Below are 25982 nucleotides of genomic sequence, written 5' to 3'. Positions count from 1 at the left end.
GAGTCCATTCATCAGTCTAATAACGGCTGGGAAGAAGCTGTACCTGAACCTGCTGTTGCGTGTTTTCAAGCTTCCGTATCTTCTGCCTGACAGAAGAGGTGTAGGAGAGCATTACTCTCGTGCATTAGGTCTTCGATGTTGGCGGCCTTTCCGCAGCAGCGAGCAATGTAAGTGAAGTCCATGGATGGAAGGTTGGCTTCCGTGATGGTCTGAGATGTGCACGCAACCTTCTTAGTTTCTTATTCTCTTGGGCAGAGCTCAAGACCAGAGAAGTGTAAGGACATTCAAGAATGACCAAAAGAGAAAACCGAAGAACAGAATTCTAGGCATTAAGCAAAGATTTTATCTGTTCAGGTTAGCAGGTATCGATCAGAGATAGGACACCATGGGGCACAATACACAAACAAGCAAAGCAATCAAAATCGGGGGCATTTTCAGGAGGAATGGAAAGTAATAATATAACTCAAGAATGACAACCAAAAGCTTTGGAGTAATGAAGAAGTAACAGTGTTAACTATGACTCAGAGTAGTAGTTGCATTGAAGATCATCTCCCTGGATTGATTGTGATGAGTGGAAGAAGATTGGGATGAGCAGTAAAAGCAGGACAAACATTCAGTCGTGAAGGCCAGACTTGGTGGAGGAAGGGCCAGATGTTCATTATGTAATGAGTTTAAATATGTAGCTTTGTGAAGCTAATGTAGAAGTTGAGAGGAATATTGGGTGGGGTGTGAGAGAAGAGATGTAATTTGAGAATGGTAAAGATAAAGGGATGATGATCATATGTTCGGTCAGATACTGTGAAGGAAGGATGAAATTCTGTGCACTAGTGACATATATATAATTGCAGAGAACAATATTTGCATATTTGCATATTTGCAATAAAATAGTTTGCAGAAATCTACCAGACTTACACTACAGTTACTGTTAGACAAAAGGAAAACATTACAGACCACAAACTACCAGAATAGAAGGAAACAATCACAACAGCACTTACAAATTTGCAATGAGTACTTTTTTCCATGCTATATATTCCGCTTCAGGTACGTCCTGTTGCTTTAAATCATTAAATCTTCAAGTTCCAGAAAACTTTGGTCTTGTATTTTTTTTGTGTGTTATCTTGTCTAATAAAACCTTCATACTCCAAGTCTTGCTGTTGATTCAAATGCTTTCTGGGTAATTTCAACATTTTACTTCTTCCTTTTGCCATTCAACTTGTAATTGTGTGAGAGAATGGCAATCTTTGGACTCATTTGTAAATGCTTGGCACAAGGACATAATTTGGGGGTTTGACCATTCTGCGATTATTTATTATAATGTCCCCTGTCTCACCCTGGGGTCTCTCAGGGCTTCACTATTCCATTTGCCAACTGTGTTCCTTGAATATATTTAACCTTTCATACATTTTAATTACTTGCTGTTATTCTGATCTGTAATGATTCTGAAAACTCCCAATCAATGTCTTTATTTTTAAGCTCCTTGTGTATTCATCCTTGTTTTTAAGTATACTTTAATTTCAGTGCAAGATGTCATAGAATCATACGGCATGGAAACAGAACCTTTGGTCCAACCTGTCCATGCCCACCATAATCGCAAACTAAGCTAGTCCCACCTGTCTACTCCTAGCCCATATCCATCCCAACCTTTCCTATTCATGTATCTATCCAAATGTCTTTTAAACATTGTGATTTTACCCACATTCACCACTTTCTCAGGAAGTTCATTCCATACTCTCTGTCAAGCACTTGCCTCTTTGTCTTTTATAAATTGGTCTCCTCTCACCTGAAAAATGTGCCTCCCCCTTGAAATCCCCTATCCTAGGGAAAAGACAACTACTACTAACTCTATCTGTTCCTCACATCCCCTTTCTGTTTCTTTTGTTTCCCGCATACATTCCCTATACTCTGTAATGCACGTATAACACAGTGGAATGTGTAGTCTGCAATAGTGCCTGTGTATGTACCTCATATGACCAGTTTATGTGATGCACATTGGTTTCTTTCTCCAAGAAATTCCCTTTCTACAACCATTAGGCCTTTTTCTGTCTTTATTTAAATTATATAAATTGTAATTTAAACTCCAGCATATTGTGTTGATTGTTGTTTTACCATTTTGTAATTGAGACCATTCTGCCAGCCTTTGGCATTTTGTAAGTATGCGATTGTTCCAGCTGTATTCAAGTTCCCACGGCTGAGAGTCATGTAACAGCCCTTAATTAATAGTGATTCACTTTCTAATTCCCTGCACAGGTTTCCCAATTAATGTAGGCAAATTGAAATTCTTCTCATGATCATATTAGCTTCCTTACATGTCTCTCTGATTAAATGTTAAATTGCCTAAAACAAAATCCTGTGACACCATTCTTTACTAATTTTCTAGAAATTCAGTATTTGCTGTGTTGCCCATTTTTCTAACTTTTTTGAATATTCTGTCATGGGATGTGGTCGTCACAAGGAAAGCATTTGATTCCATCCCTCATGGTCCTTGAGAGCAATTAAAAGTCAACCATATTGCTATGGGTCTGGAATCTCACGTAGGCCAGATGGAATAAAGAAGGCAGATTTTTTTCTCTAAAGGGCATTGATGATCCAGATGGAGTTTTGCAACAATCAATGATAGTTTTATGACAAGCTAACTTTTCCAACTTTTATAAATTGCAATAAATTCCATCATGGCAATTGGTGGAACTTTAACAACGTCCCCAGAGTGTTAGTCTGGACCTTTTGGAGGATGAGTCCGGTAACATTACAACTACGAGATAATTTCCCTGGATTTTATAGAAAGTAGAAATAAAAGTAAGCTGTTTAGCCCTTCAGGCCTGTTCTGCCATTCAATATATTCAGGATTGGTCCTGTATCTCAATCCCATTTTTCCTCTTTGTCCCTACACACCTTTCAGATCAAAGAACTCTGCCTTCCAGAAGGATGTGAGCAATGGAGTCATGGGAACGCCACCACCCAAACCTTAGCCATCCTTATTTGGAACTATATGAGTATTCTTTTGTCACTGGGTCAGAATCCTGAAGCTTTCTCCTGAACAGCACTGTGTTTTACATGGACTGCATGAACTGCAGAATCATAGAATCCCTACAGAGTAGAAGCAGGCCATTCAGCCTATTGAGTCCACACTGACCCCTCAAAGGGCATCCCACCTGGACCCACTGCCCGCCTGCCCCCCGCCACCCTATCCCTGTAGCCCTGTTAATTCAACTAGCCTGCACATCCCTAGACACTATGGATAATTTAGCATGGCTAATCCACTTAAAGTGCACATTTTTGGGAGGAAATGGGAGCACCCAAAGAAAACCTGTGCTGACACAAGGAGAGTGTGTAAACTCAACACAGAGAGTAGCCCAAGGCTGGAATTGAACCCAGATCCCTGGCACCGTGAGACAGAGTGCTAATCAGTGAGCCACTATCTCGCACCGTGCTGAAGTTCAAGAAGATGGCTCACCATCACTTTTAGCAGGGCAATTCAGGATGGGCAATAAATTCTGGCTTGGCCAATGAACCACTCTGCAAAGAATAAACAAAGCAAGTATGCCAGTCATTGAAATTGGGGCATGTTATTGTTAATATTGTCGGATAATGGTGTAACCAATCCATTTTACATCTGGAACAACTTTAAAGAGTAATTTGTTCCTGAAATTCAATACTTATTTTTAAATGCTTTAATGTGAAAATGAAGGCATGTAGAATCTCTGAATTATTCTTGTTTTTATACAGAAAGTTGCTGAGAAGTCCAGAGCATTGCTTCCTGCACCACAGAAAGACAGACAGGTACGTGAATTTGCTTGCATTGCAGTTTTGCACGTAGCAAATCTAATTCAAGCAGGCTGCTGTACGGATGGGATCATTTCCATTCAGACCTTAGCTCCATTCCGAAAACAATCACAATGTTCATTTTCTCCTGTTCCTTACTGTAAGTGACTCCATTAACAGGAAAGGTAATCCTGGAGACTATCTGTTTCCAGGAATCTGAAATATAAAGCCAATTACAGTGAGCTATTTCTGAAACTCATTTCTAATGGCTTGCAACTTTTAAGCCCACTGTAGTTAACTACCCTATCACAACAAATTTGTGTTTCTGGGCTCCCACGTAAAAGCTACCTTTAAACTGTGCATTTTGCAGACCGATCAATTCTATCTTATGGCTGATGTTTTTTAAAGCTATCATTTATTCTTGTATCTTATTTGTACTGTGACTGCACCAATTGGCAAAACCAAGGAGGTTGTTGCGAGTATGCAAGTCAGCATTAATGACTGTGCAGATAGACCAAGTGAACATTGCTGAGATGTAGAGGAACATGGCTAATGCAGTGAGGGAACTATATCGGCAGGAGTCTGGGCACATCTTTCCCAGAGATTTTAGTCATGTTTCATTGAAGAAGCAGGATAGAATCAGTGTATTGGGTCTGCCCACATAAACTAAGGGGAAGAAGTGGGCAAGGGACAGGGGACTGAGTCTCAGCAAATTTATCCTCAGGATCGGGGCAAGGGTGCAGTGCGGTTGAGAGGAGCTGCAGGATTTGAAAGCGGATGGTGGGATCGAAAAGCACAACTACGATGAATGTAATTCAGGAGGGTGCTAGCCTGTGATCAGAAGCACACTGGCTTTAAGAGGAGGGGGTGCTGTCAGTGAATGGCATCACCAGGCATAGTCACCTCATTTGTACGAGTTGGAAGATCATGCTGCAGTTGTGCAGGACATTGGTTAGGCCACTGTTGGAATATTGCATGCAGTTCTGGTCTCCTTCCTATCGGAAGGATGTTGTGAAGCTTGAATGGGTTCACAAAAGATTTACAATTATATAGCAAGGGTTTGGAGAATTTGAGCTATAGGGAGAGGCCGAATAGGCTGAGACTGTTTTCCTTAGAGTGTTGGAAGCTGAAGGCTGACCTCATAGAGATTTATAAAATCATGAAGGGCATGGATAGGGTAAATAAACAAGGTCTTTTCCCAGGGGTGGGTGAGTCCAGAACTAGAGGGAATATGTTTAGGGTGAGAGGGGAAAGGACTAAAAGGGATCTCAGGGGCAGCTTTTTCATGCCAAGGGTGGTGCTTGTATGGAATGAGCTGTCAGAAGAAGTGGTGGACGCTGGTATAATTACGGTATTTGAAAGGCATCTTGATGGGTATATGAATAGAAGGGTTTAGAGGAATATGGGCCAAGTGCAGGAAAATGGGAGTAGATTAGGTTGAGATATCTGGTCGGCATGGACGAGTTGGAGCGAAGGGCTTGTTTCCATGTTGTACATCTCCATGACTGTATAATGAAGGACAAAGGTATCATTAAGACCCAATGCCATGTGTATGCATTATTCTCCTGCTTCCAGATGGTCCATGGAGGATCTCAGCACTTCCACCCACAGAACATTATCAGTGGCAATGAAGTGCTGCCGCATGGTGTGAAAATGAATTTAGTGGTGGTGTATGAGGGGTGGGGGTGGGTGGAGTGAGGGTGTGGGGATAGGGGTGGGGGTGACGTAGTCTGCCTTCTCCATTATGCTTTGAGTGGGAAGTGCAGAGGAACCTCCAGCTGGTTGCCGCCTTATGAGAGAGCCTACATGATTGATGCCAGCGTTCTTTACCTACCTGTCATGTACCTTTGGTCCTGTGGAACAACAATGGGTGGAGCATTGGAATGGTGTGTGCCTATCTCCAGTGGCCTCTGGGAGTGATAGATCTCATTGTCCAAGGTAAACACTAATCTGTCCATGGGGACAGGCTCGCCGTCACAGGATTTGCTGCACAGCTGCAGAGGCAATTAGGGTCATTACACCTCAGAAGAACATAAGAAATCAGAGCAGGTGTAGGAAATTCAGTCCATGGGGCCTCCTTATTATCATGGCTGATCTTATCTCAGCTTCAACTCCTAACCTATTACTAACTTAAAAATCTGTCTTTCTCCTCCTGGCATTTGTTCAGTGTCCTGGCACTCTGAAGTAGTGAATTGAATTCCACAGATTCTATAATTGGCAGATAACCATCATTGACCAGCTGTTAGGGGACCAGTGTTGGGAAGGTTTAGTGAAAATAGGACACCAAAAGACGTCTTGGGCCATGCTAGGTTATTAATGAAGGGAGTCTGGTAAAATAGGGTGAGGCATCTCGCATTCCCAAAACAAAATCAACCTAACTTGGACCCAGCCAAATCAAAAGGAAGATTCAGTCCTTGTGTTTGTTTCCATTGTTGATTTTCGTTATTAAATTGCTTTAAGACATGCATGATGACTGTCTCCGTTGAATAAGAGAAGAGGCGGTTTATGACTAAGTTAGAAGGAATTTCTTCACTGAGAATCTTTGGAGTTCTGTACCCTGGTGTGCTGTGGAGCTCAGTCATACTGCATATGACTGTCTGTATTTAATAATAAGATTGAAAGATATTAGAGAAAGCAAAGCATACGGGGAATAATGCAGAAAAAGGTCTTTGAGTTAGAAGCTCAGCTGCAATCTCATTGAATGCTGAAGTAATTAGACGGTCCAAATGGCGTACCCCTACTGCTATTTCCCGTGTATATTCTGTTGCTGTGATTTCTCAAGAAGAACGTCCCTCAGAGACAATACAATTTTACATCAACAATCGTCACACTAATCCTCAATCACTTTGGCCAGCTTTGTAAATCGCAACTGACTTTGATGACAAGGTGAGTGTCTACATTGTCATCTTCTGGAATTTGTTGACTTGTTGCCAAAAGAAAAGGGTGTCTCTTTGCACATATTTTAGAGAAACAGAACATCAACAGAAGTTTTGGGGTTTTCAGTTTGGGGTTTTGGGGTTTTCAGTTACAACATAAACCATAATGATTCTGCTCCTTGGATGCTGCCTGAACTGCTGTGCTCTTCCAGCACCACTAATCCAGAATCTGGTTTCCAGCATCTGCAGTCATTGTTTTTACCTATAATAGCATGCCAGTGTTGATTGCTTTTCTAAATTCCTCCATTTTTAGTGTTTTCAGCTCTTTGAGCTGCTTCTCCTTTTAAACTCTGCAGTGTATCTCACATTTCCCTCTTATTTTTGTCCCAATTTCCAGTCCTGATTGCGTTTAAAAAAAAGGCGCTTCACATATGCGATCTCTCTGGCCTAGGATCTTCAATTGTGCAACCACATCAATGAATCCAGAAATCCATGCAACAAGTGTCAGAACCACAATCCATTTTTAAGCAGTACATCATGTATTTTGTGTTTTCTTTTAGTTACTCTTGTATGACAAGTGGATGCCACTGACAAGGCCAGAACTTGTTGCCCATTCCCATTTGCCAATGAACTGAGAGACTTGCTCGGCCATTCGATAGGGAAGTTATTGCTGTGATTTTGGAGTCACATGTAGGCTAGGCAAAGTGAGGATGGTCAATTTCCTCACCAAATGAACATTAGTGAACCAGATGTTTTTTTTCCCCAATAATTGAGAATGGTTACATGGTCGCCATTAGTTTAACTTCTGGGTCCAGATTTTTATTGAATTTGCACAGACTTAAGACTGATTGGCCATCCTTTCTGCTGTAACAATCCTGGGATTTAAATTTTAGCTTGTGTAATGATGAGATTCAAGCTCACATCCCAAGAGTATTGGCAAGAATCTTTTAATTTTGAGTTCAGTGACATTACTACTTCACCACTGAGAGAAGGTAAATGCGCAAGTGGCAGGCTGGCAGGTGGGTGAAGGGTTTAGGGGAAGTAAGGGTGGCAGGTGAGCAAGAAGGATAGGTATGATGGAGAGTGAATTTGTGTCAAATTAAGTACAGGAGGAAGAGTAAAGTGAGGAAACAATAGATAGAGTCATAGAGATGTACAGCATGAAAACAAACCCTTCAGTCCAACTTGTCCATGCCGACCAGATATCCCAACTTAATCTAGTTCCATTTGCCAGAACTTGGCCCATATCCCCCTAAACACTCCCTATTCATATACCCATCCAGATGCCTTTTAAATGTTGCAATTTTACTAACCTCCACCACTTCCTCTGGCAGCTCATTGCGTACACACACCACCCTCTGTGTGGAAAAAGAATGCCCCTTTGGTCATTTTTATATCTTTCCCCTCTCACCGTAAACTTGTGCTGTCTAGATCTGGACTCCCCCATCCCAGGGAAAAGACTTTGTCAATTTTTACCTATTCATGCCCCTCATGATTTTATAAGCCTCTATATGGTCACTCCTTAGCCTCCAATGCTGCATGGAAAACAGCCCCAGTCTATTCAGCCTCTCACTGTAGCTCAAAGCTTCCAACCCTGGCAACATCCTTGTCAATCTTTTCTGAACCCTATCAAGTTTCACAACATCCTTCCGATAGGAAGGAGACCAGAATTGCATGCAATATGCCAAACATGAAGTAAAAGAAGAAAATGTGAGAAAAGCTTATAGAATATGAGGTAAATGCCTAAACATTAGTTATCAAATACAGCACCAGAATGATCATTTGGCATTTCATGAACAATGATCACTGTGATGAATGGCTACTTACTTGATGATCAGCCCTAACATTTTGCAATGAATTGAATGTGTAATCATTGTTTCAATCCAGCAAATTCTTCTGAAGGGACACTCAGGGCAGGATGCCATTTGTACAATGAAAAAAATGCAAATTGACTAACACATTCTGAAAATTCACAACTTACAGCAAATTTCTAAGCCCCTGACCTGTTAGCAAATATATGCATTAATAATGGTGTGCATCATTAGCATGTTGTTAATTCTTCAGCAAGATTCAGTCCATTAACTTTTTGGACTACTTTGCAGCTGAGGCCTTAATTCAAAAGACAAATGAAAGTCTCAAACAGTTGCAGACTTAGGTGTGCTTATAATAATGAAGAGGAAGTAAATTACTGTCAGTGCAAAACTCTTGAGGGAGCGTCGAAAGTGATGCAATTGAAATCCGTGTATAGAAAATCTAGAGCGAATGCTGTTTTCATTTGGGATTCTCTATTTGAACACAAGCTTCCAGAGGAAGTGGTAGTAGCCGATGCAATTAAAACATTTAAAAGGCATCAATTTGGGGGTATATGAATAGGAAGAATTTACAGGGAAATAGGCCAAATGCTAGCAAATGGGACCAGATTAATTTAGGATATCTGGTTGGCATGGATGTATGAGACAGAAGGGTCTGTTTCCATGCTGTACAGCTCTATGACAGCTCAGTGACTAGGTTTAAGGTGAGAGATGAAAAATTTAAAAAGGACCTGAGGGATAACTTTATTATGCGGAGGATGGTACATGTGTGGAATGAGCTGCAAGAGGAAGTGGTGGAGGCTGGTACAATTATGACATTTAAAAGGCATCTGGATGGTTACATGAATAGGAAGTGTTTAGAGGAACATGGAACAACTGCTGCTAGATGGGACTAGATTAATGTAGGATATCTAATCGACGTGGATGAATTGTATTTTAGGGTCAGTTTCTGTGCTGTTCAACTCAATGACTCTATGTTTTAGCCTGTTAGCTTTTGTTTCCAGTTCTGTTCTTTGTGAATGTCCTGGTGTGGCCCACTCTGCTCAGGGTATCCAAGCATAGCTAACAATGTCAGAACAGATATTGTCACTTATTTTGCTGTTAACATATTTCGTGTTGTGACCTGTCACCCACTTGTGTTTCCTGCTTACTTCTGAACACATCCTGTTAAAAAGTGAGCGAGAACAGAAACAAATTGGTTTACCTACACACCATCATTTCTCAATGCTTTATACACTTACACAGATCCCTTCTTGGCAGATAAAATTCTACCCATGGCTGAGAACTAAATATCTGCATTGGTTAAACTGCTGTAAATTTAACTGGAAACAGTATAAGAGTGCGTCACCTACACTTACAGTGATCATAAAATTCAGTGAACCAGCTCAACGTTTTAATGCAGAGGAATATAATCAGTTTTTTTTTTATTCTCCCTCTCTGATGATCCAGGAGGGAGAGAGCTGAGCAAACATCCTTCACCCGTTTCTCTGAGGGAGGAAAAAAAATTATTCACGGATCAGATGGAAACCTTCAGCCAGAGCATAATGGTCAAACTGATTAATCCCCTTCCCAGGACTGACAAAACAGAAGGGAAGGGTGAACATCACAGCTGATTGCACAGCTAGACAGGAGAAATTAGCATTGCTGCCCTTAAAAGGAAGCTGCTCAAATCAATCTGGTAAATTCAATGTCAGACACTGAACAATTGTTTGTACTGCAGCATAACTGGAGAAAATAATTGCAGTTATGACTTTGATCTTAAGAGTCGAGGTGCTCAGTTTTGATGCCTGTGTTGGGTATCTATGAGAACACAATATTTAAGAGATTGTCAAAACTGCACTTAATGTATTTTTTATCAACAGGAAGAGATTTTAAATTAAGTTCTGTAACTTAGGAGAAAACCAAGGCCAATGGTGTAGGGCAGTCTCAAGGTTGAGAAGAAAAGCAGAGGTGACTCGGTGTGTCAATCACAGCAACATGGCTTTTACTGGATGATGGAACTGCTTAGCGATTGTTCTGGGACAATGGGAGGACAGAAAAGTTGATAAGATTACCTGATACGTAGAGGGAAAACAGGAATTTAAGTTGACCCAGCTGTGCATAAGCAAACATTTTTGGTTATACGTGAAAATCAGCCAGCTGACTTTTGAACTTAATCCCACTCGTCACATTCTGATTGTATTAAAAAGCTGAGTGAGGACAAAAAGGGAACGCTGACAACATGCTTCAGCTACCGTGCATAAGCTGAAGGTACTCGAGTGTGAAGGACCTTGTCTTAATCAATACCGTACATAACTGCTTACTTACTCACACAATCATTCCTCTCCTCGTGTTGGTCTGAGAGATTATTCAGGTTGTATTCAGTGGCATGATATCAAGCATAATGTGATAACTTTAAATCTAACTTGGGGTATGATAGCAGCAAGAAACCAAATCCTTTTCCATAATTTGAGATATACAGACATGAGGGGTGAGCTTAGGAGATAGCAGTGGGAGTCATTCAGAAACAAAGACAACACGCAACTCTGACAAAGCCAATGGAACAAAAATGCCCAAAAATAGTCAACAGTAAAATTGAAAATAACGCTTAAAAACAAGCTCACCAAAGTAAAAGAATGTGAATGATGATCATTGGGCATAGGAGGATGCAGGATATATACATGATTAAGACGTCAAAAGGATTTGGAAGGCATGCAACCACAAAGTTCTCCTCATATGATTAACCTTCAAGAGAGTATTCAGGAGGAAGATTAAACCCTTTGTATAGAAATACAAATATAGAAGTTATAAAAATTGTGTAATTAGAATTAGAGAGATCAACAGACGAAATAATAATCTTCCAGACCATACACAACCTCACCACCCACAGCTTCCAACTTCATAGTTCAGGAACCCCGCACCAACCGGTTCTACTTCCTACCCATGATCCACAAGCTGGACTATCCCGGCCGACCTATCATCCCAGCCTGCTCCGGCCCCACTGAATTTATCTACACATACTTCGATACTCTCCTATACCCCATGTCCAGGAACTCTCCACATACATTCGGGACACCACCCACACCCTCCACCTCCTCCAAGAGTTTCGTTTCCCCGGCCCCCAACGCCTCATCTTCAACATGGACATCCAGTCCCTGTACATCGACATCGAGTCCCTATACATCTCCATCTGCCATGATTTGGGCCACCAAGCCCTCCGTTTCTTCCTCGCCCAACATCCCCACCAGTACCCTTCCACTGACACTCTAAATCATTGGCTGAACTGGTCCTCACCCTCAACGATTTCTCCTTCAAATCCTCTCACTTCCTCTAGATGAAAGGGGTTAGCAATGGGCACCCGCATGGGCCCCAGCTATGCCTGTCTGTTTGTCGGCTACGTGGAACAGTCTATCTTCCGCAGTTCAACTGGCACCACTCCCCATCTTTTCCTCCGCAACATCGATGCCTACATCAGTGCCACCACATGCTCCCACGAGGAGGTTGAACAGTTCATCAACTTCACCAACACATTCCACCCCAACCTTAAACTCACCTGGACTATCTCTGACACCACACTTCCCTTTCTAGACCTTTATGTCTCCATCAACGTGACCGACTCAACACTGACATTTTCTACAAATCCACATCTACCTGGATTACATGTTCTCCCACCTTGCCTCCTGCAAAAATGCTATCCCTTATTCGCAATTCCTCCGCCTCCGTTGCATCTGCTCCCGGGAGGAGCAGTTCCACCACAGAACACACCAGATGGCCTCCTTCTTTAAAGACTGCAGTTTCCCCTCCCACATGGTTGATGATGCTCTCCAGCGCAACCATTTCCCACACCTCCGCCCTCGGACCCCACCCCTCCAACCGCAGCAAGGACAGAATCCCCACAGTCCTCACCTTCCACCCCACCAATGTCTGTATACATTGCATTATCCTCTGCTATTTCCGCCACCTATTAACGGACCCCATCACTAGGGATATATTTCTCTCCCCACCCCTATCCGCTTTCCACAAAGACCATTCCCTGCTCAACTACCTTGTCAGATCCACGTCCCCCAACAATCCACCCTCCCCTCCTGGCACCTTCCCCTGCTACCGCACGAATTGCAAAACCTGCGCCCACACCTCCCCCCTCAATTCTGTCCAAGGCCCCAAAGAAGCCTTCCCCATCCATCAAAGTTTCACCTGCACTTCCACACATGTCATTTACTGTATCTGTTGCTCCTGATGCAGTCTCCTCTATATTGGGGAGACAGGACGCCTACTCACAGAGTGCTTCAGAGAACATTTCTGGAACACCCTCACCAACCAACCCCACTGGCCCATTGCCAAACACTTCAACTCTCCCTCCCACTCTGCTGAGGTCCTGGGCCTCCTGCATCACCACTCCCTTACTACCCGACGCCTGGAGGAAGAGCGCCTCATCTTCTGCCTCGGGACTTCGACCTCTTGGCATCAATGTGGATTTCACCAGTTTCCTCATGTCTCTTCCCCCCAACTTATTCCAGTTCCAAGCTTCCAGCTCAGCACTGTCCTCATGACCTGTCCCACCTGTCCATCTTCCTTCCCACTTTTCCGCTCCACCCTACCCTCCGACCTATCATTTTTACCCCCCCCCCCACCTCCATCCACCTATTGCACTCTCAGCTACCTTCCCCCTAGCCCCATCCCCCCTCCCATTTATCTCTCCACCCCTGAGGTTCCCAGCCTCATTCCTGATGAAGGGCTTTTGCCCGAAACATCGATTTTCCTGCTCCTCGGATGCTGCCTGACCTGCTGTGCTTTTCCAGCATCATAGTCTCGACTCCAATCTTGAGCATCTGCAATCCTCACTTTGGCCTAGACTAAATAATAAACCTGGAAATGCATTCTTGAAGATTTTAATCAGAGTGTCCGACAATACCACACTCTACTTTAAACATGTGTCATGTGCTGTCATATATGGGAGTCGTGAGGCAGAATATTGCAATGGAGAGGAGAAGTTTGTAACATTCTTAAAGGATCATGAATATTGCAGGAATTCTAACAGGCAAATGTAAGTCATGAAGGACATGAGAAACCAGTCAAGGAATATTAAAACTCATTACCCTGAAAATAGCTCAATTGATAGTCAAAATAAACCTAGAAGAGCATTGATTTGAAATTGACCTCATAAATCAGAGCCAACCTCTCTCTTCCCTGATGAAATTCATATGAGAATGAAGTAACAAAGGCTGGTCATAAGCAGCACCATTAAAAAATCTGGACAATTATTCAATGGGGAATCAATGCTGTAGCCTCAACTATTCTCCTTATGCTGACATGAAGGACCAGAGTGTATTGTCCAAACTCAAAGCAGTTAAACTTTCATACAGTACCAAGCTAGAGAAGGGTGGCAAGGTAGCTCAGTGGTTAGCATTGTCTCACAGTGATAGGGACCCAGGTTCAATTCCAGCCTTGGGTGACTGTGCAAACTCCAGACAGACATTCTCTCAATGTCTGTGCGGGTTTCCTCTGGGTGCTCTGGTTTCCTTGCGAAGTTCAACGATGTGCAGATTAGGTGAATTGGCAATGCTAAATTGTCTGGAGTGTCCAGGGATATGCAAATTAGGTGGGTTGGCCATGGTAAATTGTTTGTAGTGTCTAGGGATATGCAGGCTAGGTGGGCTGGCTATGGTAAAAATTTGGGAAAAGGGTGGGTGTCTGGGTGGAATGCTCTTTGGAGGGTCACTGTGGACCTGATGGGCCAAATGGCTTCTTACCATATTCTTGAGATTCTATGATACTATCCCTGAAGACTCTGAACTTAGCAAGGATAGTAAAGAGAGTTTGACACCTTTAAATCTAAGCTGAGAAATACTCAATGAAATTTTACAAAGATAGGTGCAAATATGACATAGGGGTAAATGTCAGAGTGAGATTGACTGTTGTGGGATCAATGAAAGTGAAGGATATCCTAGGAAGATATTTAAAATTTTGCTTGTTTTGTCCAACACACACTGCAGTACCAATGGATAAAACAAGTAAAATTCTGGATTGTATCGTCAAATTAATTGACGTTAAATATCGTCAAATTAAATCCATGTGAGGCGTGGCTTTCATCAGATGACACCTAGAGAATGGCATGCAGCCTGTTACCATGACATCCTTTACCTGGAGAAAAGATCAGAGAGGACAGAAACTGTAATGATTCCCAGTGGTTTGTGAGGGCTAATTTGATAGCTTAGAAATTTCAGCTGTAAGAATGTAACATACAGTCAGCTGAAACCCAGGATGTGGTATTCATTAGAATTAAAGGCAAACAACATTTCACCCTGGGACAATGTTTTCAGCCATGTCAACATATCACAGCAAGAGAGCAGAATGTAAGAATTTATAGTGTTGGAAAACATTTTTGTTTTGCAAGAAGAATTCTCCGTTAGGCTGATTGAAATTGGACCATTGGATTGGGATGCTGTAATGGAAAGCTGTCAGGGTTAGAAAGACATGATCAGGTGAGCACAAAGATCTAGCTGACATAAATTGACCTTGTGAAGAAGGGGTGCATTTGAGCTTACAATTTGAAAGCCTAAAGGTATTAGGAGGGAAGTCTGCAAGCAGCATAGACCCTAGCACATTTGAGGCCCTGAAAAAGAATGATATAGTACAAGACACATTTTAACAGTGAGGAAAGGGTGACTATTACAGAACATGTGGGTAGAAGAAGAGAGTAAAATTAAATCTATAACATTATCTGCATTTTCCGTTTTGCGAATTCATTCCATTCCCATCAATCCTGTAATAGCTTACGGATGTTGGCACAATTACAGCTTGCTGCTAACTCGCTTTGTGCTATTTGCATGTTATCACCTGCAAGGCCACCATTCCCTCTGGTCTAAAATTGAATTACTGCTGGCTGCTAATGATTTTACTGTTTTTGTGTATAGTTTCTCTGGAATCTTAGATCAAAAATAAACATCTCAGAAATACAGATGGCAGAAAGCAAATTATAGAATGAAATGTTAAGTCTCCTTTGAGATTCACACTTCAATTTGATTCCATTATGCAAATGTTTTGGACTTTATTAGAGTTATACTTCCAATACAGCGAATAACTTTGTTGATTGTTATTCATCGGTCAAATAGGTAGCAATTTTATGAAAGTTGTCTCACAGAGAGATATTATGTAATAACTAATAACACCAAGTCATCAAGGGAGGCATGGTAGTTCAGTAGTTAGCACTGCTACCTCACAGTGTTGGGGACCTGGATTACAATCCACCCTCGCTTGATGCCTGGGTGGATTTTGTACATTCTCTCTGTGTCTGCATGAGTTTCCAATGGATTATCTGGTATTCTCCCACAGTCCAAAGATATGCAGGTGAGGTGGATCGTCATGCTAAATTTGCCACTGTGTCCAGAGATGTGCAGGCTAGGTAGATTAGCCATGGGAAATGGATAGGGTAGGGAAGTGGCTCTGGGTGGGATGCTTTTCAGAGGGTCAATGTGGACACGATGGACCGAATAGCCTGCTTCTACACTGTAGAGATTCTATGTTTCTTGTATGATTTGAAGTCAGTTGAGCAGCTATTATGACCAAAAGCTTGATTGAAGAAGTCAATTATAAATAGTGCACTAAAGGAAGAAACTAAGGTGGAGTGGCACAGAAGAAATTCCAGGGTTTAGGACAAAGGCAGCTGAAGAAGGGTCTCTGTTGTAGATTAATAATATCAGGGTGCACCATAGACAAAAAAATTAGAGCAGTGCATGTATTTTTGATTTGGAGGGAGATTCCAGAGATAGGGACAGTGAAGCAATGAAGGGACTTTTTAAGAAAGAGAAATTTAAAGTTAAGACATTGCTTGACCTAAATCAGTTGAGGTCAATAAGCACAGGCATGACAGAGGAACAGGACCTTTGGTTCACCTTCAGATTGCCACGCCATCCCTTTTCTTCTGACATGAGAGAGACGGGGAGCAGCATAGTGGCTCAGTGGTTGGCACTGCTGCCTCACATCACGAGGGACCCAGGTTCAATTCCACCCTCAGATGACTATCTGTGTGGAATTTGCACCTTCTCCCTGTGTCTGCATGAGTTTCCTCCAGGTGCTCCGGTTTCTGCTCACAGTCCAAAGATGTGCATGTTTGGTAGATTGGCCATGCTAAATGGCTCATAGTGTCCAGGGATTTGTAAGTTAGGTAGATTAACCATGGAAAATGTAGGGTTATAGTGGAGGGGGTTGCATCGGGGTGGGATGCTCTTGGAGGATCAGTGTAGACTCGATGGGTTAAATGGCCTGCTTCCACACTGTAGGGGCTCTGTGATTCCATGATCTGTCTTTCTGAGAGGAGATAACATTCTGGGCTCGTTCAGATGTGTGGAGCTGTACTTCCATTCTGATCGTTCTTTTATTACCTAAAAGTGTCTGAGGATGGGAAATTATGCCCCTTCTCACAAAACGTCAGCTGTCACATTCTGAAATTTATCGATCCAGAATAACTGAGGGATGCATTGATAGCTGCTGTCAAAATGTAAGTAAAAATGGTGAGTCTGACGTTCAGGTGTTAAGACAGAGGCTATCAGATGGATAAGCGACAGTGTGGTAGGGTGCATGGAGCAAAGTAACATGGTTACCATGTGTAAGAGTTAAAATGGCAGCTATGTACATTGTTGGTTGGGCTGGAGGGCAATGGTTGCGGGTGGTGGGAGTTTTGGGGGGAGAGCGGTGGTTGCGGGTGGTGGAGGCCCCAGGCAATATGATGCTAGATAATTGGGGGTCGAATGGAGACTTCCAGAGGTTTTCATGAGTAGGGGAACTGCCTTGGAATTTTCCATTTCCAGGGCAGTTCCTTTGCAGTCTGCCACAATGCAGAATATCCACACACAACTCCCATCTCCTCTGGAATAACAACTGTCTGGCCAGTGGAATATGCAGGTTATGGCTTGCTGGTGAACAGATAAATCACCATTGAGAGAGCAGTTTGGCTCACTTGTGAAAGGCATGTGATGAAGTTTTATTTTTGATCAGTAGCAAGCGAGGGAAGCTCAGAGACAAGTTGTCAGAATCAATGTTCCCATTAAACCCCGTGTGCACTCAATGTTCCATGAACAGGGATTGGCTTCAGCACATCAGTACAAAAAGTTACTGCCACACTTGAACTTCAGAGTCCTATGGGAAAGTGGAAGAAAATACTAGTCAGAATATCAACACAACTTAGATAGTTACATATCAGACCTCCTAACATAATTTACACAACATTCAGAGCAATGTTTTTTCAATTTTCCATGTCTAGTGCAGAAATGCAGGACATTACGATTTGGTTGCAATTGGGAATGAAGGCCTACATAGACTTAATACACCAGGATTAACTGCTAAGGAAATAAAAGATCCTCAAAAGAAATTGGCCTCATTAGAGGATCAGTTTTTAGTCAGATTCAACATCCATATTCATAGAATATAATTCATATTTTAGTGGACAGCGAAAAAGTTTACCGCAGATTACAATTGGATCTTGATCAGTGAGGAGTGGCAGATGGAGTTTAATTTAGATAAATGCGAGGTGCTGCATTTTGATAAGGTCTTAATGGTAAGGTCCTAGGGAGTGCTGCTGAACAACGAGACCTTGGAGTGCAGATTCATAGCTCCCTGAAAGTGGAGTCGCAGAGAGATTGGATAGTGAAGAAGTTGTTTGGTATGCTTTCCTTTATTGGTCAGAGCATTGAGTACAGAAGTTGGAAGGTCATGTTGTAGCTGTACAGGACATTGGTTAGGCCACTTTTGGAATATTGTGTGCAATTCTGGTCTCCTTCCTATCGGAAGGATATTGTGAAACTTGAAAGGGTTCAGAAAAGATTTACAAGGATGTTGCCAGGGTTGGAGGATTTGAGCTATAGGGAGAGGCTGAACAGGCTGGGACTGTTTTCCCTGGAGCATCGGAGGCTGAGGGGTGACCTTATAGAAGTTTATAAAATCATGAGGGGCATGGATAGGATAAGCAAACAAAGTCTTTTCCCTGGGGTGGGGAGTCCAGAACTAGAGGGCATAGGATTCAGGTGAGAGGGGAAAGACACAGGGTGGTACGAGTATGGAATGAAATGCCAGAGGAAGTGGTGGAGGCTGGTATAGTGGCAACATTTAAAAGGCATCTGGATGGGTATATGAATAGGAAAGGTTTGGAGGGACATGGGCCGGGTGCTGGCAGGTGGGACTAGATTGGTTTGGAATATCTGGTCTGCATGAATGAGTTGGACCGAAGGGTCTGTTTCCGTGCTGTACATTTCTATGACTCTATATAATTTAGACAGAAGCCCATCAAGCCTATGCGCATGAGCAGATGCAAAGAAAAGGACTCATTGTTTGTCTTTTCAGACAGGGAGATGGCAAACAGAATTGTTGAGTTCACAATCACATCCACGCCCATGGAAGCTTTCCTGAAAGTTTTTGTGTTGAAGTGTGGATGTAAGACGAAGCAATCCTTGCAATTTTCTGAAGCTTACAGGACCAGAGTAAAAACTCAACAGCCAAAGATGTGGCCTTCTGCATGCATCAAGGAAATTTATAGCTTCAAAGAAATATTGCAAGTCAGAATATGGCACTAGCAGAGAAGTACAGTAGAGCAAAGGCTAATGCAGTTACAAAGAGCCTTGCACCAACTGAATCAGACTGCACACAAGGAGTACGTTCAAGCATAGATGGGGCCATCTGGTATCTTACCAGAGGCATGTACATGAAGTGATCAACAAGCCAGAATCTAATGATGTATGCAACGAGACACAGAGTGGTGAGCACACATTGCATGTTGGCAGTCTTGTGGGAAACATATCCTCAAACAATCTGAAGTGTTTGCAAAAATTCAAAGAACGTTTCACAGAAAACTGGTGATTTATCCTTATCAGCTAAAATTAACATGGGCAAGAGCCAATATATTATCCCTGCAAGTTTGTTTTTTTTTAAAAAGCAGTACCACAGACATAGGAAATCATGACAAAGTCCATAAATATGCCACCTTACATATCCATAGATCCATCAGTTGTATGTGCAGCATCAATAATGCGAGAGTGCAATCAGTGTCTCTGGACATTGTTGATGTTTTGTTCACAGATACTACTAAACCAGCATTAATGGTCACAATCCATGGGATCAATCAGACAACAAATCAAGCTCAGAAACTTCAATTGTCACTTCACTTCATGACTTAACATCAAACTATCCAGAATATTTTAATAAAATTTGGCATTTTCATGGGAGCTACAATCTTTAAGGAAACTAATCCATTGACAAGTGCAGCACCCACTTAAAAGGCAAATTGAGGATCGAGCTAGACAGGAAGACGTGGGATGAAATGGTTCACATACAGGAACATGTAGATTGGTATAACACAACAATATGCATCATGCAGAGAGAGGAATCTTTGAGAGTATGTCTTGATCTATGATGACTATACACAGCCCATTCAAAGTTCCACTATAGAAGAATTAAATCCAAGTTTTACAGATATAATGTTTGCTGGTCTGTTCATCTTGTGGAGGAGTCTCAGGAGTTCACTCCATTTTGTATCCCATTCAGACAGCATGGTTTTTAATGACTCCCCTTCGAGCCATATGCTAACAAGGATTTCTTCCAAGCTCTCATGGACTACATTACATCCACGACTTGGATGCATCTGTATTGCCTATGATATAACTATGGTAGGAAGCAGGAGCATGACTATAATGTATGTTTGTTAATGCTTCAGAATTCAGTAAGTCAGGATTCTGCTTTAAATATATCTTTATCATGCATGTTGGGTAAACTCGTGAGCATGCTTGCTTCACACATACAGATCAATGATCTGGATCCTTCTATTAAGCAGTTTTCACAGATATAAAATGAAAAGCTTATCTTTGTTTGTGTGCATACAACGTTGCAGATGACAATTATTTGACACATTCAAGCTGCTAAAAAAAGGTAACAGATTTCTACATGCAGTCATTTTGGAATCAATTCAAAAAGTGAATTTGTGATGCTCTTGGAGAAACACTCATTTACTTTAAAAAGCCAATGTGACATGACAGATAACCCCGTTTTAGTAGATAAGCTATCAGCCAAACACTCTAGAACTTCGCATAAGTGCAATGCACATATATTAAATATCACTGCTCATGCTTTTTTGCAGGGGAGGTCGTGCCTCACTAATTTGATTGAGTTTTTTGAGGGGATGATGAAGATGATTGATGAAGGAAAAGCAGTTGATGTTATCTACATGGACTTCAGTAAAGCCTTTGACCAGGTCCCTTATGGTGGACTGATACAAAAGGTGAAGTCACATGGTATCGGGGTGAGTTGACAAGATGCTTGTAGAACTGGCTTAGTCGTAGGAGACAGAGGGTAGCAGTGGAAGGATGCTTTTCGGATTGGAGGGTTGTGATCAGTAGTGGAACCTCTGCTTTTGTGATGTACATAAATGACTTGGAAGAAAATATTGCTGGTCTAATCAGTAAGTTTGCAGATGATACAAATATTGGTAGAGTGGCAGATAGTGAGGAGGATTGTCAGAGGATACGGCAAGATATGAATCAGTTGGAGGCATAGGCAGAAAAATAGCAGGTGGAGACTAATCTGGACAAACGTGAGGTGATGCATTTTGGAAGGTCAAGTACAAGTGGAAATTATACAGTGAATAGCAGAGCCATACGGAGTATTGATATGCAAAGGGATCTGGCTATGCAGGTCCACAGATCACTGATGGTAGCTAAGATTTTAAAAAAAAGGCTTATAGTATGCTTGCTTTCATTGGAGGGGACACTGAATACAAGGATAGACAAGTTATGCTGCAGCTTTATAGAACTTTAGTTCAGCCACACTTGGCATATAGCATACAGTTCTGGTCACCATACTACCAGAAAGATGTGGATGCTTTGGAGAGGGTGCAGACAGGTTAACTAGAATGTTGACTGGTGTGGGAGAATTTTAGCTATGAAGGAAATTTGGCTGGAGTGGGCTTGTTTTCACTGGAACGCAGGAGTTGAGGGTGACCTAATAGAAGTTTATAAGATTGTGAATGACATGGATAGAGTGGAAAATCTGAGGCTTTTTCCAAGGGTGGAGGGGTCAATTACTAGGGACACAGGTTCAAGGTGCAAGGTTGGTGGGGGGGAAGGGTTTAAATGAGATGAGTACAGCAAGATTTTACACAAAAATGCAGAGTGCCTGGAGCGTATTGCAGAGGAGGTAGTGAAAGTAGACACAATAGCAGCATTCAAGAAGCATCTGGATGAATATGTGAATAAGAAGGGAATAGAGGGAGACGGATCCTGTAGGTGAAGGTAGTTTTAGTATGGAAGGGTAAAATGTGGCAGCACAGGGTTGGAGCACCAAAGGGCCTGGTCCTGTGCTGTATTGTCTTTTGTTACTCAGCTCTTTACTGGGTGTGTGTGGAAAGGCTGCTTTCCTCTTGTGGGAGAATCTGGAACTAAAGGTCATTCTTTTTTTTAAAAAAGGGGCACTCACTTAAAGTAGAGATGAGGAAAAATAAATATTCTCAGATGGTTGACTGTCTTTGTAATTCCCTTCCTCAAAAGGCTGTCAATGTGCAATCTTGGCAGAGATGGATAGATTCTTGAAGTTGTTGGTCAGTTCACTGAGCTGGTTGATTTTTTTTTGCAAACATTTTATCTCTCTCTGGGCTTGCCTCTTCAGTGCCGTGCATCCTCTGGATGAAATGCTGTTGTTGTGATCTGACCTGAAATTATATGGTTCTGTTTGTTGTGGCAAGTGGGTCTAATTCTGGTTTTGTACAGTAGTGGTCTGTAGTTGAGGTCTATTTCAACATGTTTGTTTATGGGACCAGTCGATGAATACCAGGTCTCAGGAATACCCGAGCTTGTTTTTGTTTAGCCTGTCCCCGTATCGTAATGTTGTCACTGTTGACTAGGTTAGTGGTGCTGGAAGAGCACAGCAGTTCAGGCAGCATCCAACGATTGGATGCTGCCTGAACTGCTGTGCTCTTCCAGCACCACTAATCTAGTATTTGCTTTCCAGCATCTGCAGTCATTGTTTTTACCCCACTGTTGACTAGGTGTCAATTATTGTCAGTGTGTATTGATATGAAGGAGGACTGGTCATGTCATTTCCTTACAAACTGATGCTCATGTATTTTGGTGATGAGTTTCCTGTCCATGTTTCGTGCAGTTGCTGCATAGGATACACAACTATAGAATTTTATATGGCCTGAAGTATTTTTAAAGGACTTCCCTTTGCGATGTTTGGTAGCGTTTGGCTAAATGGAGCATTCGTTGAATTGGAACCTTGGCACACCAGTCCATGAGGTGGTGATGTTTCTGGATAAACTTTCTTTTTCTTTCTGTGCGTTCATTCTTGTTTTCTCATGAGTTGCAGTATGTTACTGTGGTGAGTGTGTGTTTTTCATTCGGGAATTCAAACAGAGTTCCTCATAAATGGATGGAGGCAGATGCAGGCACAGTTGTATCACCTCATGTGAGATATCCCAGGCTTTCTACAGAATAACTGAGAATAGCTAGAATATCTGTGAGGAACAACAGCATGTGTGTGGTGGGGAAGTTTGATTCAGATCTTTTTTAGCATAACTTGAAGCCAAGTATGGGTAGAGAGGCAGTTCCAAGCCTGCATATGCCATATATTTAACCCTTTGAAAGTTTCATCAGCATTTGTAGTATTAAAAAAACTTTAACTACTCAGCATCTGCTGTTGCTTGTTAATGATAGTAATATTCATTTCCAACAGAGGAAGTACTTCCTTTCAATGATCCAATGATTTTTTCTTGGACTGCTGATGAATCTTACAGTAATTTTCAATACATTTTAGGTTGTACATGCAATGTGTTTTAATTTGTTTTGAGAGAATGCATGTGGAATATAGATTGGAGTCACTTGGATAATCTTTTTTTTTAATGCAATGTTATTACCTTTGCTGCTATGAGTTTTGTACTAATATTACAATGCCTCATATCTTCTTAATAAAGATGCAGCTGTAATTAGACCTTCATTTTTATTTTAGTGGCTTACGAGACCTAGTATGTATTATACATCATATGCTTAACGAGTGTAATTTGCATGTTTTTAAAGGCACAGTAAAATTATAGAATCAGTTCCTGAAATCAATTTTGCCTTCTACCTTCCCATTTTGCATCTGATTACAATAACCTTGCAATTAGAGGTGCAAACTTTACTTTAATTGCTAAGTTGATGTTTTAGAGATTCAAAATGGTGCAAAAGGCACCCTACACTCCTTACAGATTGGAAATGCATTGCCCATTATGTTAGCAAAGACCATAATAATGTGTTCATCATCCACATTGCAACTTGGTTGCTTTACATGTTCAATTCAAAGGACTAAAAACAAAGTTTGACATCATCCTATGTGATATTTGTTTATCCTGAATGCAACAGGTGTCTTTTCAACAGTGTTCAGGAAAACTGTCTGTCTCTACATGTGTCATAACAGGCACACTTGGTTCTGAAGGGATTACTGTAAGCTGAAGTCAATAAGCTTCAAAATCTACTTGAATAAATTTGAAGTGAGGAAGGAATGTTTTAAAGTTAGGGATGACAAAGGTTTTAGATCTGTAATGGACCATCTCCTTATGGATGATTATTTGAAGAGAAGTAGTGTGAAGAGAAATGTGTAAAAGGCAGGCGATTGGCACTACATCCTAGTGCAGGCACACGGACAGATAGCCTCTTGCTTTACTGTAATAATTCGATGATTTTTTTTCCTCAGAAACATAATTAAACTACATGAACCACTGCTGGTCACAGAACTGTTACCATCATCACATCCATATTTGCCAACAGCATCCTCTCTTATTGCTGTCACTATTTTTATCATTATTAATTCATAGAATGTGAATGTTGCTGGCTAGGACAGCATTTATTATCCAGCTCTAATTGCCATAGGACAGTTAAGAGTCAACTACATTGCCTGTGGGTCTGCAATCACTTGTAAGGATAGTCGTGAACCATATGAGTTTTTACAAAAAAAACAACAATGGCTACAAAATCACCATTTAATTTCAGATTTTTATTTCATTCAAGTTTCACCATCTGCCTCAGTGGGTTTTGAATACATGTTCGCAGACTGTCAGGCTGAGGATCTGGATTCTTAGTTCAATGACATTACCACAGTCTCTCCCAAAGTCTCACTCCCAGTCAATGTCACTTACCCTTCTAATCATCACCGTCCTTCCACAGGATCACTGGCATTCATATCACTACCCTTTCCTATATATTTATCTCTATAATTATTTTGATCCTGTTGTGGTTCTGTTCGCCGAGCTGGGAATTTGTGTTGCAGACGTTTTGTCCCCTGTCTGGGTGACATCCTCAGTGCTTGGGAGCCTCCTGTGAAGCGCTTCTGTGCTGTTTCCTCCGGCATTTATACTGGCCTGTCTCTGCTGCTTCCGGTTGTCAGTTCGAGCTGTCCGCTGTAGTGGCCGGTATATTGGGTCCAGGTCGATGTGTTTGTTGGTAGAGTCTGTGGATGAGTGCCATGCCTCTAGGAATTCCCTGGCTGTTCTCTGTTTGGCTTGCCCTATAATGGTAGTGTTGTCCCAGTCAAATTCATGTTGCTTGTCATCTGTGTGTGTGGCTACTAAGGATAGCTGGTCGTGTCGTTTCGTGGCTAGTTGGTGTTCGTGTATACGGATCCATAACTGTCTTCCTGTTTGTCCGATGTAGTGTTTTGTGCAGTCCTTGCATGGGATTTTGTACACTATACCGACCACTACAGCGGACAGCTCGAACTGACAACCGGAAGCGGCAGAGACAGGCCACTATAAATGCCAGAGGAAACAGCACAGAAGCGCTTCACAGGAGGCTCCCAAGCACTGAGGATGTCACCTTGACAGGGGACGAAACGTTTGCAAGACAAATTCCCAGCTCGGCGAACAGAACCACAACAACGAGCACCCGAGCTACAAATCTTCTCCCAAACTATTTTGATCCTTGTTCTCTATCAAATAAAGGAGAAAGAGTAAATCCCTTGGTGCTAAGGTTGGTACTGATCATGTGAAGGGAATGACATTGGATCATATATGGAACTGGAGCCTGGATCTTCAGCATGTTCTCTGCATAATTATATTCACTAAAGTCTTTACTATTCACTCACAAGTGTGTAGATCTCACATTACTGCAATGGACAACCCATTGCATTTGTTAGCTTCCTGACCTGATGACAATGAAGTTTAAAGATAAATATTGCATCTGCTTTGAACCTATCTATTCGGGATTGGGCACACCACTTATATCTTGTGTGAAGCTACTTAGGTGATTTAACATCTGTTAAAATAAATGCTGATTACAGTTTCATCTCTTTTTATTAAAACTGGTATTCAAATTCTTGTCTTATGTTTGTCTCTCAGTAAAGAGAATGCTGTTATCTTTTTAGAGAAGCTTTTTTCAAATACACTGTTGAGAAGGAGAGCAAGACTGGTGAATTAGTGTACACAGAAATGAAGGTACAAACATAACTGAGGCACCTAGATATCACTTATACCTATTAGGTCAATGTTCCTTCGAACGCAATCGAGCTGATTACTTGAGATGAGGGAGAGTGACTGCCTTTGACATAAAGA

At 41.8% G+C, this 25982-nt stretch overlaps 1 protein-coding gene across 2 annotated transcripts in view; it reads left to right on the top strand.

The window, feature by feature from the left end:
• The window catches only part of tsnare1 (T-SNARE Domain Containing 1), a 908766-nt gene that overhangs the window by 493149 nt on the left and 389635 nt on the right, over positions 1–25982 (top strand). For both annotated transcript variants that reach the window (XM_072569955.1, XM_072569954.1), the window contains exon 7: positions 3724–3777. In XM_072569955.1, coding sequence (XP_072426056.1) covers positions 3724–3777 — 54 coding nt within the window. The remainder of the gene's footprint in view (positions 1–3723; positions 3778–25982) is intronic.

This window comes from Chiloscyllium punctatum, chromosome 5, assembly GCF_047496795.1.
Source record: "Chiloscyllium punctatum isolate Juve2018m chromosome 5, sChiPun1.3, whole genome shotgun sequence".
Classification (NCBI taxonomy): domain Eukaryota; kingdom Metazoa; phylum Chordata; class Chondrichthyes; order Orectolobiformes; family Hemiscylliidae; genus Chiloscyllium; species Chiloscyllium punctatum.
The sequence above is the reverse complement of the archived record's forward strand: the minus strand, read 5'-3'. Positions and strand labels throughout refer to the sequence as shown.